This window comes from Macaca mulatta, chromosome 12 (assembly GCF_049350105.2).
Source record: "Macaca mulatta isolate MMU2019108-1 chromosome 12, T2T-MMU8v2.0, whole genome shotgun sequence".
Taxonomy (NCBI): domain Eukaryota; kingdom Metazoa; phylum Chordata; class Mammalia; order Primates; family Cercopithecidae; genus Macaca; species Macaca mulatta.
The window spans coordinates 79,342,923-79,358,613 of NC_133417.1; the positions used below are offsets into that span (position 1 = coordinate 79,342,923).

General features: G+C 40.0%; 1 protein-coding gene across 2 annotated transcripts in view; it reads right to left on the reverse strand.

The window, feature by feature from the left end:
- The window catches only part of GPR155 (G protein-coupled receptor 155), a 48,514-nt gene that overhangs the window by 12,841 nt on the left and 19,982 nt on the right, over positions 1-15,691 (reverse strand). For both annotated transcript variants that reach the window (XM_015110392.3, XM_015110391.3), the window contains 6 exons: positions 15,576-15,659; positions 14,819-14,936; positions 10,622-10,706; positions 10,437-10,527; positions 8,909-9,119; positions 4,116-4,220 (listed from right to left, as the gene is read on the reverse strand). In XM_015110392.3, the coding sequence (XP_014965878.1) occupies positions 4,116-4,220; positions 8,909-9,119; positions 10,437-10,527; positions 10,622-10,706; positions 14,819-14,936; positions 15,576-15,659 (694 nt within the window). The remainder of the gene's footprint in view (positions 1-4,115; positions 4,221-8,908; positions 9,120-10,436; positions 10,528-10,621; positions 10,707-14,818; positions 14,937-15,575; positions 15,660-15,691) is intronic.

Consider the following 15,691-nt stretch of genomic DNA (forward strand, 5'->3'; position numbering starts at 1 on the left):
TATATACCATTGGTGGGAACATAAATTAGTTCAGTCACTGTGGAAAGCAGTCTGGAGATTTCTCAAAGAACTTAGAATAGGACTACCATGTGACCCAGCAATCCCATTACACTTGCATGTTCATCACAGCACTACTCACAATAGCAAAGACATGAAATCAAACTAGGTGCCCATCAATGGTGGACTGGATAAAGAAAACGTGCTACATATATACCATGGAATACTATGCAGCCATAAAAGGAATGAAATAGGCCAGGCACAGTGGCTCATGCCTGTAGTCTCAGCACTTTGAGAGGACAAGGTGGGCAGATCGCTTGAGCTCAGGAGTTCAAGACCAGCCTGGGCAACATGCAAAACCCTGTCTCTAAAAAACCAAACAAGTCTAGATGCGGTGGCTCATGCCTGTAATCCCAGCACTTTGGGAGGCCGAGGTGGGCAGATCACCTGAGATCAGGAGTTTGACACCAGCCTGACCAATATGGTGAAATCCCATCTCTTCTAAAAATATAAAAATTAGCCGGGCATGGTGGCAGCTGCCTGTAGTTCCAGCTATTCGGGAGTCTGAGACAGGAGAATTGCTTGAACCTGGGAGGCGGAGGTTGCAGTGAGCCGAGATCATGCCACTGCACTCCCGCCTGGGTCACGGAGCCAGACTCCGTTTCAAAAACAAAACAAAACAAAAATTAGCCATGCGTGGTTGCACATGCCCGCAGTCCGGGCTACTTGGTAGGCTGAGGTGGGATGATGGCTTGAGCCTAGAAGGCAATGGTTGCAGTGAGCTGCTCACTCCAGCCTGGGTGGCAGAGCCAGACTCTGTCTCAGAAAAAAAAAAAAAAAAAAAGAATGAAATAATGTCCTTTGCAGCAACATGAATGCATCTAGAGGCCATAATCCTGAGTGAATTACCACAGAAACAGAAAACCAAGTACTGCATGTGCTCACTTATAAGTGGGAACTAAACTTCAGATACTCATGGACATAAAGATGGTAATGATGGAAACTGGGGACTACAAGAGGTGGAAGGGAGAGAGGGGGCAAGGGCTGAAAAACTACTGGGTACTATGCTTAGTATCTGGGTGATGGGATCATTTGTTTGTACCCCAAACCTCAGCATCATACAATATACCCAGGTAGCAAAACTGCACATGTATCCACTGAATCTAAAATAAAAGTTGAAAAAAACTTTGACTTAGGAAACACCTTTGAGGAACCATAAAATACACCATGTTTTGTTCACATATGGAACCAAACACAAGTCACAGGCATGACTATTTTCTGGCCAAAAATAGAGGTGAGGGACTTTTCACAGGAAGCCTTTGTTTTTCTCTTAGTTCTGCTTTATATATGGGAGCAAAAACAAAGAAAAACATTTTTTACAAAATAGACGTCTAGTCCAACATACAGTCTTATACAAGTCAGTGATTAAAGACCACAATTCTATAGCTCTTGCCCTCAAGCTAAAAGAAAAAATTTGTATTTCCTAAAACCACATTTTAGAAAAGGCCATGTATACACGTTAAACATGGTCTAGCACAATTGCTGATGGCATGGGGGAAGGTTCATAATGTTGCTAAGTAAAAAGAAAGTAGTTGCCAAACTGTCTCTGTAGTATGATCCTATTTGAATAAAAATTATTTGTATATATGTGTGGAAAAATCCTGGAAGTATACCTATATATAATAAATCTGGTTTTAAAATATTGTGTACAAGCCGGGCGTGGTAGCTGACACCTGTAATCCCAGCACTTTGGGAGGCTGAGGTGGGCAGATCACTTGAGGTCAGGAATTTGAGACCAGCCTGGCCAACATGGTGAAACCCTGTCTCTACTAAAAACACACACACACACACACAAAAATTAGGTGGGCGTGGTGGCAGGAGCCTGTAAACCCAGCTACTTGGGAGGCTGAGACAGGAGAATTGCTTGAACCCTGGAGGCAGAGGTTGCAGTGAGCCAAGATGGTGCCACTGCACTCCAGCCTGGGCGACAGAGCAACACTCCATCTCAAAAAAAAAAAAAAAAAAATTGTGTACAGATATTACAAAAATAGATAAAAATAAATCTTGCTATCTTTCATTTGCTTTTTCATACATTGTTGCCATTCAACAATCTAAATGTGATACTTATTTTTGCCTTTGTACTATGCCAAGGGGTAGAGAATAAATTATATTGTCAACTCTAAAAATTCTAATTTGCCCATGGTTTAATTTCCTTCAGGCTTTATTTTAGGCTCAGGGATGATACTAAGTTATATGATTAGATGAAGTCCCTATACAACGGCTCTCATTCTATATGATTTTTATAAAATATGATCAGAAAATCCAAGCCCCTATAATTTAAGAGAATTTTGAAGAATCAACTTTTTGTTTGTTGGTTTCTGAGACAGGGTCTTGCTCTTGCTCAGACATGATCATGGCCTATTGCAGCCTCAACCTCCTGGGCTCAAGTGATCCTCCCACCTCAGCCTCCTGGGTAGCTGGGATTACAGGCATGAGCCACTGCATTCAGCTAAGTTTTTTGATTCTTTGTAGAGACAGGCTCTGGCTATGTTGCCCAGGCTTGTCTTGAACTCCTGGGCTCAAGCACGATCCTCCTGCCTTGGCCTCCCAAAGTGCTGGGATTACAGGAGTGAGCTACCAATGCTCAGCCAAGAATCAACATTATTAATGAAGAAAATGACAGATAAGCAAAGCCTAAGGAGATTTGGGGAGGGAAAATGAAATTTGCCAAATCAGATTACATGTTGAATTTGTTAATGGATTTTACTATTAGGTATATTGTGTAGGGTGCAAACAATAAGGAGGACAACCTTGGGTTTTCTGATGTAAAGAAACAATTTTAGAAAAAAGGCAGACAGATAAAATAAAGATGGTTTAACTGCCAGAAAGGGATTCTTGTAAAAGAAAAAAAAAAGTCAGTGAATGCTTGATATCTGATATGTTTTCACTACTTTTTATGGAAACGTGAATTCTATTATTATTTAAGATTCATTCCTTGCCAGCAGATAGCAGCCAAATATAAATCCCATCTGAATAACAATAATTACTACTGCTACTACATATTTTAATGAGCATTTACTATGTATACCACATACTGTGATAAGTGATTTGCATACATTGTTTTCTATAATCCTTACATTTCTTATATAAAAACATAATGTCTTTAGCAATAATATAGTTGACATATGCTTTATCAAAAAGAGCATTTTGGGGGGTTTCCCTTTTTAGTTTGATTATAAATAAGTATAATAAATGAAAAATGCATTGCAATTCCACGCAAGTATGAAGTATGTTTGGTTGTTTTGAATAATTTGAAATTTAGGCCACAAATGTAATTCAATCTCTTAGTCAAAAGGTTATTACTTTTTTTTTTCCGAGACAGTCTTGCTCTGTCACCCAGACTAGAGTGCAGTGACATGATCTTGGCTCACTGCAACCTCTGCCTCCTGGGGTCAAGCAATTCTTCTGCCTCAGCCTCCCAAGTAGCTGGGATTACAGGCGCCCAGCACTCTACCCAACTAATTTTTGTATTTTTAGTAGAGACGGGGTTTCACCATGTTGGCCAGGCTAGTCTCGAACTCCTGACCTTGTGATCCACCCACCTTGGCCTCCCAAAGTGCTGAGATTACAGGCGTGAGCCACTGTGCCTGGCCAAGAGGTTATTACTTTTAAAGGTGTTTGTTCCTTGTTTTATAAGAATGGCCATATTTAAAGCATACAGATTCAAAACATAATTAAGAACAAATTAATTAGTCCTGGTCCTGGGGGATGAGAATGGGGGAAAAGTCTCGGTTTCTAAAACAAGAAAAAAGCTTCCCTCTCCCCACCTCCCACCAAAATGCCTTTTAGGGCAAACTTCCTGGATTTGTCACTTGGGTTAAATTTATTGGGGAATGTGTATGATACTACTTATTATTACTTTGCGAGAACTTTATTTTTTAAAGTGAATATTCTGTCTATGCACAATTATTCCCTATTAGCACTTCTTTGCTCTTAATTGAGAATCTATATTCTTGATGTTTGTAGCTTCTGTAGATATCCTATGTAGAGTTCTTTTGGGGGATAAGAATAAGGAATCTTCTGTCCCTTAATCCCATCCTCAGTCCAGAGGCACTTACTTTTCTCAAACGAAGGAATCACAGGCTCGCTGGTGCTTGTGTTTGCTATTGGCTCTATTGATGGGCAGTGTAATTCACCATTTCCCATGGAGCAGGAGCAGCAACCTGTATCAATCAAATAGTCCGTGAGAGTAGAGCCCAACCACAACAGAAACGGACAATTTCAAGAGATGCCAAAGAAAACAAAACAAAATCCACTCACACACACTTCCCATGTAGCCTCAATAGTTTTCACATGGTAACTATCCAAAAGTATTCAAATGTTCTCACTCATATACAAAACATAAAAAACTTAATATCATCGAAGTATTGAATGTGGCCAGGCATGATAGCTTACACCTGGTGCTTCGGGAGGCTGAGGTGGGAGGATCACTTGAGGCTAGGAATCTTTTTTTTTTTTTTTGAGGTGGAGTCTCGCTCTGTTTCCCAGGCTGGAGTGCAGTGGTGCAATCTCAGCTCACTGCAACCTCCGTCTCCCGGGTTCAAGTGATTCTCCCGCCCCAGCCTCCTGAGTAGCTGGGATTACAGGCACCTGCCACCACACCCAGCTAAGTTTTAAATTTTTAGTAAAGATGGGGTTTTACCATGCTGTCCAGGTTGGTCTAGAATTCTCGACCTCAAGAGATCTGCCCACCTCGGCCTCCCAAAGTGCTGGGATTACAGGCGTGAGCTGCCATGTCCAGCTGAGGCTAGAAATCTAAGACCAGCCTGGGTAATAGAGCAAGACTCTGTCTTTACAAAAAACTTTTTAAAAAATAGCTGGGCATGCTGGCATATGCCTATAGTCCAGCTTCTTGGGAGGATGAAGTGGGAGGATTGCTTGAGTCCAGAAGTTCAAGGATACAGGGAGCAATGACTGCACCAGTGCTCTCCAGCCTGGGGAAGGAAGGAGGCTGGAAGGAAGGAAGGAAGGAAGGAAGGAAGGAAGGAAGGAAGGAAGGAAGGAAGGAAGGGAGGGAGGGAGGGAGGGAGGGAGGGAGGGAGGGAGGGACGGACGGAGGGAGGGAGGGAGGGGAGGGAGGGGAAGGAAGGAATGAAGGGAGGTAGGAGAAGGAAGGAAAGGAAGGGAAGGAAGGGAAGGAACTACAGAAATCTGGGATTGGATCTATATAAAGGGGTCAGGTTAGAGATGTAACATTAGGAACACAGTACAAAGGGTTCACATTAAAGCCATGGGAACTTACCTATTTCCTGACTCAGAAATTACCATTCTAGGCTTTTTTTTTTTTTTTTTTTTTTGAGACAGTGTCTTTCCCTGTTTCCCAGCCTGGAGTACAGTGGTGCGCTCTTGGCTTACTGCAATCTCTGCTTTCCAGGCTCAGGTGGTCCTCCCGCCTCAGCCTCCTGAGTAGCTGGGACTACAGGCATGTGCTACCATGCCTAGCTAATTTTTGTATTTTTTTGTAGCGATGGGTTTTGCCATGTTGCCCAGGCTGGTCTCCAACTCCTGAGCTTAGGCAATTCACCTGCCTCGGCCTTCCAAAGTGCTTGAATTACAGGCATGAACCACTGCGCTCAGCAACATCCTAGGTATAATCTTGATGTATCTTGATGTATACTCAAGGAGATGTGAATAAAGCTGTTCATTACAGTATTGTTTCTAATAGCAAAATATTTTAAAGCAACGTAATCCATTAGTAAGGAAATTAATAAATAAAATTTGGTATATGCATACAATTGATTACATCTACAAAATGAATTGAAAAATACTGAGTGCAATAAGACATCTACAGTATAAGATTTATATAAAAATGTAAAAGCATATAAAAATACTATATATTGTTGACGGAAGACTACACATATTATAAAAGTATAGTAAAATTCTGCTCTGGAAGGATACAATCCAAATTCATAATAGTGGTTGCTTCTGGAGTTAACAGGAATGAAAGATTCTAACAAACATTCTGACTTTATTGGTAAGTTTTATTTCTTTTAAAAAAGAAAACTGGGCCAGGCGTGGTGGCTCATGCTTGTTTTCCCAGCACTTTGAGAGGCTGAGGCGGGCAGATCACTTGAGGTCAGAAGTTTGAGACCAGCCTGGCCAACATGGTGAAAACCCACCTCTACTAAAAATACAAAAATTAGCCAGGCGTGGTGGCACACACCTGTAGTCCCGGCTACTTGGGAAGCTGAAAAGGAAGGATTACTTGAACTCAGGAGGTGGCGGTTGCAGTGTGCCAAGACTGCGCCACTGCGCTCCAGCCTGGGAGACAGAGAAAGACTTTGTTTCAAAAGAAGAGAAGAGAAAGACTTTGTTTCAAGAGAAGAGAAGAGAAGAGAAGAGAAGAGAAGAGAAGAGAAGAGAAGCAAAGCAACATATAATAAATAAGTTGACATATGTGATTACAAATCAAGGCACAAAGAAATCTCAGTCCTGACAGGCTTAGGCAAATACTGAAGTCCTGTCTTAGACTTTTTTTGAGACGGAGTCTTGCTCTGTCACCTGGGGTTGGAGCGCAGTGGCACGATCTCGGCTCACTACAACCTCCGCCTCCCTGGTTCAAGCGATTCTTCTGCCTCAGCCTCCAGAGTAGCTGGGATTACAGGCACCCACCACCACACCCGGCTAATTTTTGTATTTTTACTAGAGATGGTGTCTCACCATGTTAGCCAGGGTGGTCTCGAACTCCTGGCCTCGTGATCCACCCGCTTTGGCCTCCCAAAATGCTGGGATTACAGGTGTGGGCCACTGCGCCCAGCCTAGACCTTTTTTTTTAAAGACAGGATCATATCTGTTGCCCAGGCTGGATTGCTGCAGTGTGACCATGGCTCACTGCAGCTTCAACTGCCTGGGCTCAAAAAATCCTCCTGCCTCAGCCTCCTGAGTAGCTAGGACTACAGGTGTGCACTACCACGTCCAGCTAATTTTTTTTTTTTTTTTGTAGAGTCAGGGTCTCACTATGTTGCCAGGCTGGTCTTGAACTCCTGGGCTGAAGCAATCCTTCCAAAGTGCTGGGGTTACAGGTGTGAGCAACCATACCCAGCCTTGCCCTAGACTTTTAAAAGCCAGATGCAAAAATTCAGGATTGGAGAGAAACTGTTCAGTAAGGTACTGGGGTGGGAGGCAGGTTTTTAGTTGCTCATAAATTCAAGATGAAATCATCAGAGTAAGCTAATGTAATGTTAGGCAGAATTAAACGTTTCTTTTCTCTTTATTTTTCACTCAGTCAACAAGCATTCATCAAATATTGAATGCTTACTGTGTCCTAGGACCATGGTAACTGGAATGCTATATTCAGATGTAAGCATCCCATTTTAAGAAGTACACTGAGAAACTAGAATGAATCCTTGGTGTCTCATGCATCTCAAACTTAGAAGGGTCAAATCGAACTCATTATCTTCCCCTACAAATTCTGTTCTCTCTGAATTCTCCTTCTTAGGTAATATCCACAATTACACATTCACTTAAATCAGATTTCTGGAAGTTATTCTGTTTCTCTCTTAGCCCTCACTCAGCTTCTAATCAGTTACCAAACCCTGTCAATACAACTTTGCCTGAGTTTGGCCTCACCTGTTTATCTAATACCTACTGCCCTAGTATAGGCCCCAAAGACTCAACTCTGCCATTATAGCATGAAAGTAGCCATAGATGACATATAAATGAATGAGCATGGCTATGTTTCAATAAAATTATGGACATGAAATTTAAATTTCATGTAGTTTTTAAGAGTCACAAAATATTTAATTTTTCTTCAACCCTTTAAAAATGTAAAAAACATTTTAGGCTGGGTGCAGTGGGTCACACCTATAACCCCAGCACACCGGGAGGCCTAGGCGGGTGGATCACCTGAGGTCAGGAGTTTGAGACCAGCCTGACCAATATGGTGAAACCCTGTCTCTACTAAAAATACAAAAATTAGCCAGGCGTGGTGGCGTGCGACTGTAGTCCCAGCTACTGGGGAGGCTGAGACACGCGAATTGCTTGAACCCGGGAGGTAGAGGTTACAGTGCGCCAAGACTGCACCACTGCACTCCACCCTGGGTAACAGAGCGAGACTCTGTGGCAATAAATAAATAAACAAACAAACAAACAAAACATTTTTAGCTGGTGGACCATACAAAAACAGGTGGTGGGCCAGATTTGGCCTATGGACTATAGTTTGTCCAAACCTGACTTACATCATTAATCTGGATTCAAACAGGCCTCCTTTAGTTCATTTTATTGATGGTGCTTGCCTGATACAATATTGTTAAATTAACTTATGTATGTGCTTAGTTTCCTAGTTAGGGCTTTCCTTCAGTTGTTACTTTTTTCTATATTCTCAGGTCCAAGGAAGTTTTAGAATTTAACAAAAGTGTATACTCACAATAGGACTTATAAACAAAAATCTAATGAATAATTTTACAAGTAAGTTTGCTGTGATTCAAATTCTTCATTTGACAAGTACTCATGATATTCAAAATAGTTCAAGGAAGTTTCCCTAAAACAAAACATTCAGGATACATGCTACAAAGGCATGTAGCAGTTTCTTTATGTTTAAAGATCAGGCTGGCTCACGCCTGTAATCCCAGCACTGTGGGAGGCAGAGGCAGGTGAATCACCTGAGCTCAGGAGTTCAAGACCAGCCTGGGCCACATGGCAAAACCCCATTTCTACTAAAAATACAAAAATTAGCCGGGCATGGTGGCAGGCACCTATAGTCCTAGCTACTCTGGAGGCTCAAGTGGCAGAATGGCTTAAACACAGGAGGCAGTGGTTGCAGTGAGCTGAGATCATGCCGCTGCACTCCAGCCTGGATGATAGAGCAAGACTCTGTCTCAAATAAATAAAAATAAAATTAAAAAGATCATACTTGTTTCTGGAATAGAGCTTGTAAAAAGTTCTGGTTCATTTATTCGTGCTGGAGTCTCCTCAAAAGCAGTATTTCCAGGCTCCACCGCTTTGTGGCTCTGAGACTGATCAAAACCTTCATAGCTTCCTGCTTGGGTAGTCCGGTTCATGCACATGAGTGATATGCCAGCTATCAGGATGCTGCAGAACAGGGTGACCGCTGTGGTGATCATCTGCCGACATGAAAAAAAGGTACCAGGCCACTTTTCACAACTTCATCTTGATAATCTTAGGGCACATGTTTTTGTTTTGTTTTGTTTTGTTTTTTGAGATGGAGTCTTGCTCCGTTGCCCAGGATAGAGTGCAGTGGCGTGATCTCAGCTCACTGCAACCTCTTCCTCCCAGGTTCAGGCCATTCTCCTGCCTCAGCCTCCCGAGTAGCTGGGACTACAGGCACCCGCCACCACGCCAGGCTAATTTTTTGTATTTTTAGTAGAGATGGGGTCTCACCATGTTAGCCAGGGTGGTCTCAATCTCCTGACCTCATGATCCACCCGCCTCGGCCTCCCAAAGTGCTGGGATTACAGGCGTGCCGCGCCCGGCCATCTTAGGGCACATTTTTGATGGACAATGTATCTCCACAGTTTTAAATACTCTAGAACAGTGGCTCTTTTAAAAAGGCAAGTATATGTAAGGAATATAAGTTAGTTGGAGAGAAATTAGGGTTTGCTTGTAATCACACAAGGTTTTTAGATGCTTCTTTCATTATATAGCAATTGGTTACCAACACAGCCACTGGTTTCCTTTACAAGGTATCTAAATGATTTCTCTCAGATGTTTTCTTTACTTCTAAGTTTCTGCTCACTTTCACGTATAGTTCATGCATACTTCAGTCACTATGATATTTTTATGGTAATTATATTAAAAAGAATTATAGCTAATATTTATTGAGCACTAATCAGATGCCAAGACTAGTCTAAATCTTTTATATGCATAATCTTGTTCATTCTCACAAAAATGCAATAAAATCCAAAATTGCAAAACAGAAAAAAAGAGTAAGAAATCAAAATTATGTGGAGAGGTTTTTTAAAAACACACACCTTTGGACTCTACCCCTAAAGAATTCTGCAGGTCCCACAAGCCACCTACTCTATGGCTTTTCAAGCATACTTTTCCTAGATATGTTTTGTCCTGAAATTTATATTTATATAGGATTAAGAGTCAAGAATTTGACCTTTATTATTGCTGCTAACTTATTAAATGGTTTTAAATTAATCACTCTTTTCTCCAGCAGAGGAAACACAATTCCTAAGTGTGATTGAGAACATTCAATGAGTTTTAAGCAGTTAGAAATCTTCAGCTAAAAATGGACTTAGACATGTAAAATGGTAATGTTCTAGGTGAGACAAAGTGATATAGAATCACCAATCTGATATGCAATAAATTGAAATAGATTTTCAAAGTTAATTTTAATGTAAGTCTAGCAAGGCACATTAACAAGCTAAAAGGAGACATTCACAAGAACAGAACTGCCAATAAACTCTTCCCACCTGTTCTTTTCCATAAAAGAAGGCTGAGTCAATGCTTTCTCCATTGTGTTTTCCAGTTATCAAAAGAACACCAACAAGGAGAGCAGGAATTCTGCAATCACAAGGGTTATTGGGAGAGACAAAGAAAGATGAATAGTAACTGTGTATATGGAAAGGTGTAAGCAAACAGAGAACTACCAACTTACCCCCAGCCAGATATTATGATGATTCCAACAGGAATTTGTACCCTCTCTCGCTTTTTCAAAAGAAACAAAGAAATTGCTAGAAGGCCTAAGAATAAGAAGATTGAAAGACAGACAGTTACTCAACATTGATCAGACTGCACGAAACTTTATTTCCTTTTTACTTTTTTAAACCAAGCTTATTTCATAGTAGTCTGTGATTTTTGCTTTAGAATTTATTCCTTCTAAATAAGTGCTATTCCCAATATTTTGAAGCAAGTTTTAATTCAAAATCATTCATTATTTCCCTCATATATTGTTTCTTTACTCAATTCTTTTCATCTGTGAGGATTTGTTTTATTTTCTCTCTGGTTTTGTTTGTTTGTTTGTTCTTTTGGACAGAGTCTCACTCTGTTGCCCAGGCTGGAGTGCAGAGGTGTGATCACAACTCCCTGCAGCCTTGACCTCTAGGGTTCAAGTGATCCTTCCACCTCAGCCTCCTGAGTAGCTGGGACTACAGCCACCTGCCACCATGCCTGGCTAACTATTTTTTTTTTTTGTAGAGACAGAGTCACAGTATGTTGCCCTAGCTGGTCTTGAACTCCTGAGCTCAGTGGATCCTCCCACCTCTGCCTCCCAAAGTCCTGGGATTACAGGCATGAGTCTTTGTGTGTGGAGAAGTATTTCTTTCCAAAAGCCCCAATCATTTTATTGTTTTGACTCATGTGTTTGGAATTTAAGTATAATTGAAAAACATTTTTTTTTTCTTTAGACAGAGTCTTACTCTGCTGCCCAGGCTGGAGTTCAGTGGCATGATCTTGGTTCACAGCAACCTCTGCCTCCTGGGTTCAAGCAATTTTCATGCCTTAGCCAAACGAGTAGTTAGGATTACAGATGTGCACCACCACGTCAGGCTAATTTTGTATTTTTAGTAGAGATGGGCTTCACCATGTTGCCCATGCTGGTGTTGAACTCCTGGCCTCAAGTGATCCACCTGCCTTGGCCTCCCAAAGTTCTGGAATTATAGGTATGAGCCACTGGGTCCAGCTGAAAAACATTTTCTAACTGAATACAGAACAATTCTAAAAATAAAAACACCCCCTCTTCTGGTGCTAAGAAGTATGGGCAACTCTTACCCAGGTTATGTTTTTAGAAAACGTCCTAAGTGTAATGATAGTGCTTAATACAAACACACTCTGAATTTAATACAAACACAAGTGTTTTGAAGTTCTTGAATTTTCCTTACAACTTATATGTAATTATGTATACAAGTAACATTTTCTCTAATAAATTCTACATAGTTATAGGATCTTAGAACTTTAAAGTTGAAAGGGACCTCTATTTTAAATTAGCACCTTCATTTTATAGATGTGGAAATGAGGGTTTGCCCAAGTCATACAGCCAGCAGAGGGCAGAGTGGGACTAGAAACCTAGCCTTTTGACACAAGCTAAATTATTTGTTTCTTTAATCAGTTTCTCAAACTCAGATTTGTGGACCCCTAGGGTGCCTAAGACATATTCTTCAGGATCTGGGAATTTCTATGATAAATTTTAAGTCTTTCTTTTTTTTTTTCAATGGTAGTCAGCTGTGTATCCACCTTGTAACCAACGCGCAGTCTCATGATTTCAGAATTTACATTGGGTTTATTTTAATTTTATTTTAGAGATGGGGGTCTCACTCTGTTGCCCAGGTTGGGGTGCAGTGGCACAATCATAGCTCAAAATTCTGGGCTTAAGGGATCCTCCTTCCTCAGCCTCCTGAGTAGCTGGGACTACAGGCATGTACCAGCATGCCCAGCTAATTTTCACATTTTTTATAGAGAGAGGGTCTTACTATGTTGCCCAGGCTAGTCTCGAACTCCTGACCTCAAGCAATCCTCCTGCCTGGATCTCCCAAAGTGTTGGGATTACAGGCATGAGCCACTGTGCCTGGCCAGAGCTTACAATGGATTTTATATTAAGTTTGAGTCAAGTGAAGGCCAAATGATATTACAACACACAGTCCAAATGAAGTGGTAGTTTGAAGAAAGAATATCAGTGAGATAACAAGGTTAAAACCCCACACATGGAAGTAAAGGCAAGGCAAAAAAGCCATAGCAGTGAGTTCCATTTTATGTTTCAAGCTATGATTTACATTAGCAAAACAAGATCCTTTGTCGTGTTAATTAATGTTGCTAATTAGAATTACTGGGTTTGTAGTTTTGCTTGAATAGAATCTGTGAATTTGCTTTGGTTTTAGAATTGCATATTAGCTGTATGTAAAGAATACATACCTAAATTTAAGATTGTACAGATAAAATAACACCGTGCTAGATTTAATATAAATTGACATCGAGGTCCTTGAGAATTGGTTTTCTTTACCACTGTTCCTCCCTCAATCCATTTGTACACTGTATAGTTGCAGTGCCAGGGAAACAAGTAACCAATCACAAAAGGGTACCATCTGTGTTACAGTAGCAAAAGCAGTCTTTAAAATTCTAATGTGCATCACTCCTGCCTTGTGAAAAGAACTATATACAAACAGGCGGAATCCAGCTAGCCCTGGATCTCTCACTGAAGAAGCTGTGACAGCTCCTGCCTAAATCAGTCTAATTTTTTGGGCCTATTTCTCAGTTTGCAAAATGAAGGATTTAAATTAGACCAGTGTTTCCTAAGGTGTAGAGATTATAGGTGTCACAAAGGTGAAAATGTTTTGACTGGTTAAGCGTTTATTTTAAAGTGTATTTGAAAAAAATAAATAACAAATGAAACCTGGGATTTTATTGATATAAGGCTCAACTGATTAAAGTTTTTTTAAAAAGTAAATCAATTTTAAGGAAAAAAGAACAAGTAGTATGCAGATATGGCAAAAATTGTGAGGATGGTATGAAAATGAGTAAAACTAAAAATGATTGAATGGGATGACTTAAAATGACGTTTTCAGGTCTAAAATTCTGTCAGAGCATAATAATCTGATGGCTAAAGGGCACCTTTATTGGGTTTTGGGAATTCAGAACAACTTCTTTGAATAGACTTTGGCATGCATGCTTGAAGAGGGTTTCAGAGATACTTAGGACATTTTAATTGATTGATCTAGTTGCTGCTCTCTTATTCTGATTATAAAGTTAACCTGAATAAACCTAGTTACTAGAGATCAAGTTGGTCCGTCGATATTTTGAAATATAAACTCTTAGGCTCTTTTAATTTGACATTGCATAAAAACCCATGCTATGCAAGATGTACTTGCCTTTAAGAAGCACAAACCATCTTCTGTTTGTGCTGAATTTTTCATTTCGTGATTCCTCACCACATTGTTGCTTCACTTCAAAAGGCTGTTGACTGAGATGGGACCTGCTTTTGATCCTGAAGGCATGAAATCAAAGGTCCATCCTTCGCAGTCACTTCCTGACACCTGCCTCCTACCATTCTACTATTTCCTTTTATGTGCCATTTTACAGGTTCAAATTTGTAGGATGAATACAAAAGAGTCACACAAAATTTTTCACAAACATACCAGAATGTATGCATCCATATAAATATTATACTTCAAAATAGCAATGTGGTACAACATTTTGAATATCCTTTTTGGAGCCAGATGAAATGAGAAACAGTCTTTCTCACTGGGTCCTTTTCTATTTCCATACCCTTTTATTCCCCTAGTTTTCTTGTTCTTTTATTACCTCTAATCCTTCTATTTAATAACTACCATAGTTCCATTTGTTTAGTGCCTACCATGTACCAGACATAAATACTCACATCTCATTTTTGTCCTCAAAATAACTCTGTAAGGTGCTGTAACCTAGTTTTACAGATGAGGAAACTGAGGCTTCAAAAGTTAAGTAATTTGCGTGAGGCAGAGCCAGAATTTCCCTGTTCAGCAGGACTCGATAGTGAGCTCTGGAACACACCTCACGCATCTTGCCCATTCCCTCCTTTCTCCATCTGCCTCCAGTATCTTCCCTCTTGTCTCCAAAAGGGAGCAGCACTGACAGCAGCCTAGAGCCACAAGCCCTGGGGAAAAGGACCATGTGACTGGACAAGGCTCTAAGCCCAGGCAGGACTAGACTACATTAGGAAACAGAACTCAGCTTTGCCGATGGCCTTTGTGGGTAGGCAGATCTGCCTCAGGGCATGCCTTGATCCTGTACAACCAGACTTCAAATAGATCACTAGAAGCTCAGGTTATTAGGAATGGGGTGGGGTGGGGAACAGACCTCAATTTTCATTCATAATCCAACTCACCTGTCCACAGGTAGGTGCTATAGAGGGAGCTGTACAACAGAACAAACACCAAAATTTGTCCAACAAAATTTTTTTCTTTAACAAAATTCCATATCATCATTCCAGCACAGACAATAGACTAAGGAAAAAATTATTAAAAGACTTTGTAAATAGCTAAGAAAACCATATAATTCAATACCGCAACAGAAAATTCCAATTAAGCCAGCCATATTCATCTTTCATTCACAGGAAATATAATTATTCATTTAAAATTTTTTGTGAATAATTTTCAAGTATTACACACGACTTATACTAAAACTTCAAACTTTATGTTAAAAATCCAGTTTATACCAGAGCCTTTGACAATATACACATTCAATTGAAACAGATGACTACACTCTAAATATTAATCTTATACCTGTATTTAGTAATGGCTTATATTAAAATTGCTAAAGTTCTTTCTGTTATAATTTGAGACATGCAAAGATTAATTAGAAAAATAAGATTGTGAAAGTTCAATTATTAATGATTAAATTGTTTCTATTAAAAAATGCAGTTATCATCAAATGCCATTATTAGCCTCAACTTTAGACAGTTTAAGACATTTTGCAATATTAAATATGTTAGGCATCTACTAATTGTAATCAAACTGTAATTGACTGCATTTGGTAATACTTCTGACTTCATAACTGGAAAAACCTAGCAAAGTTATTTTCCCCTCTACAGTAGAATAATCCATTAGAAAAGCATAGTTCTAAATACCAGTAGTTTTACTAACCTGAGCAATGAGTAAATTAGTTGTAAGCATATGAGGAAGCTGTTTATACTTCTTACTCAAAAGAAGAATAGCCAGAGACCAGACCTTGAAGACAAAAGGTTCAAAAGTTGTTCATG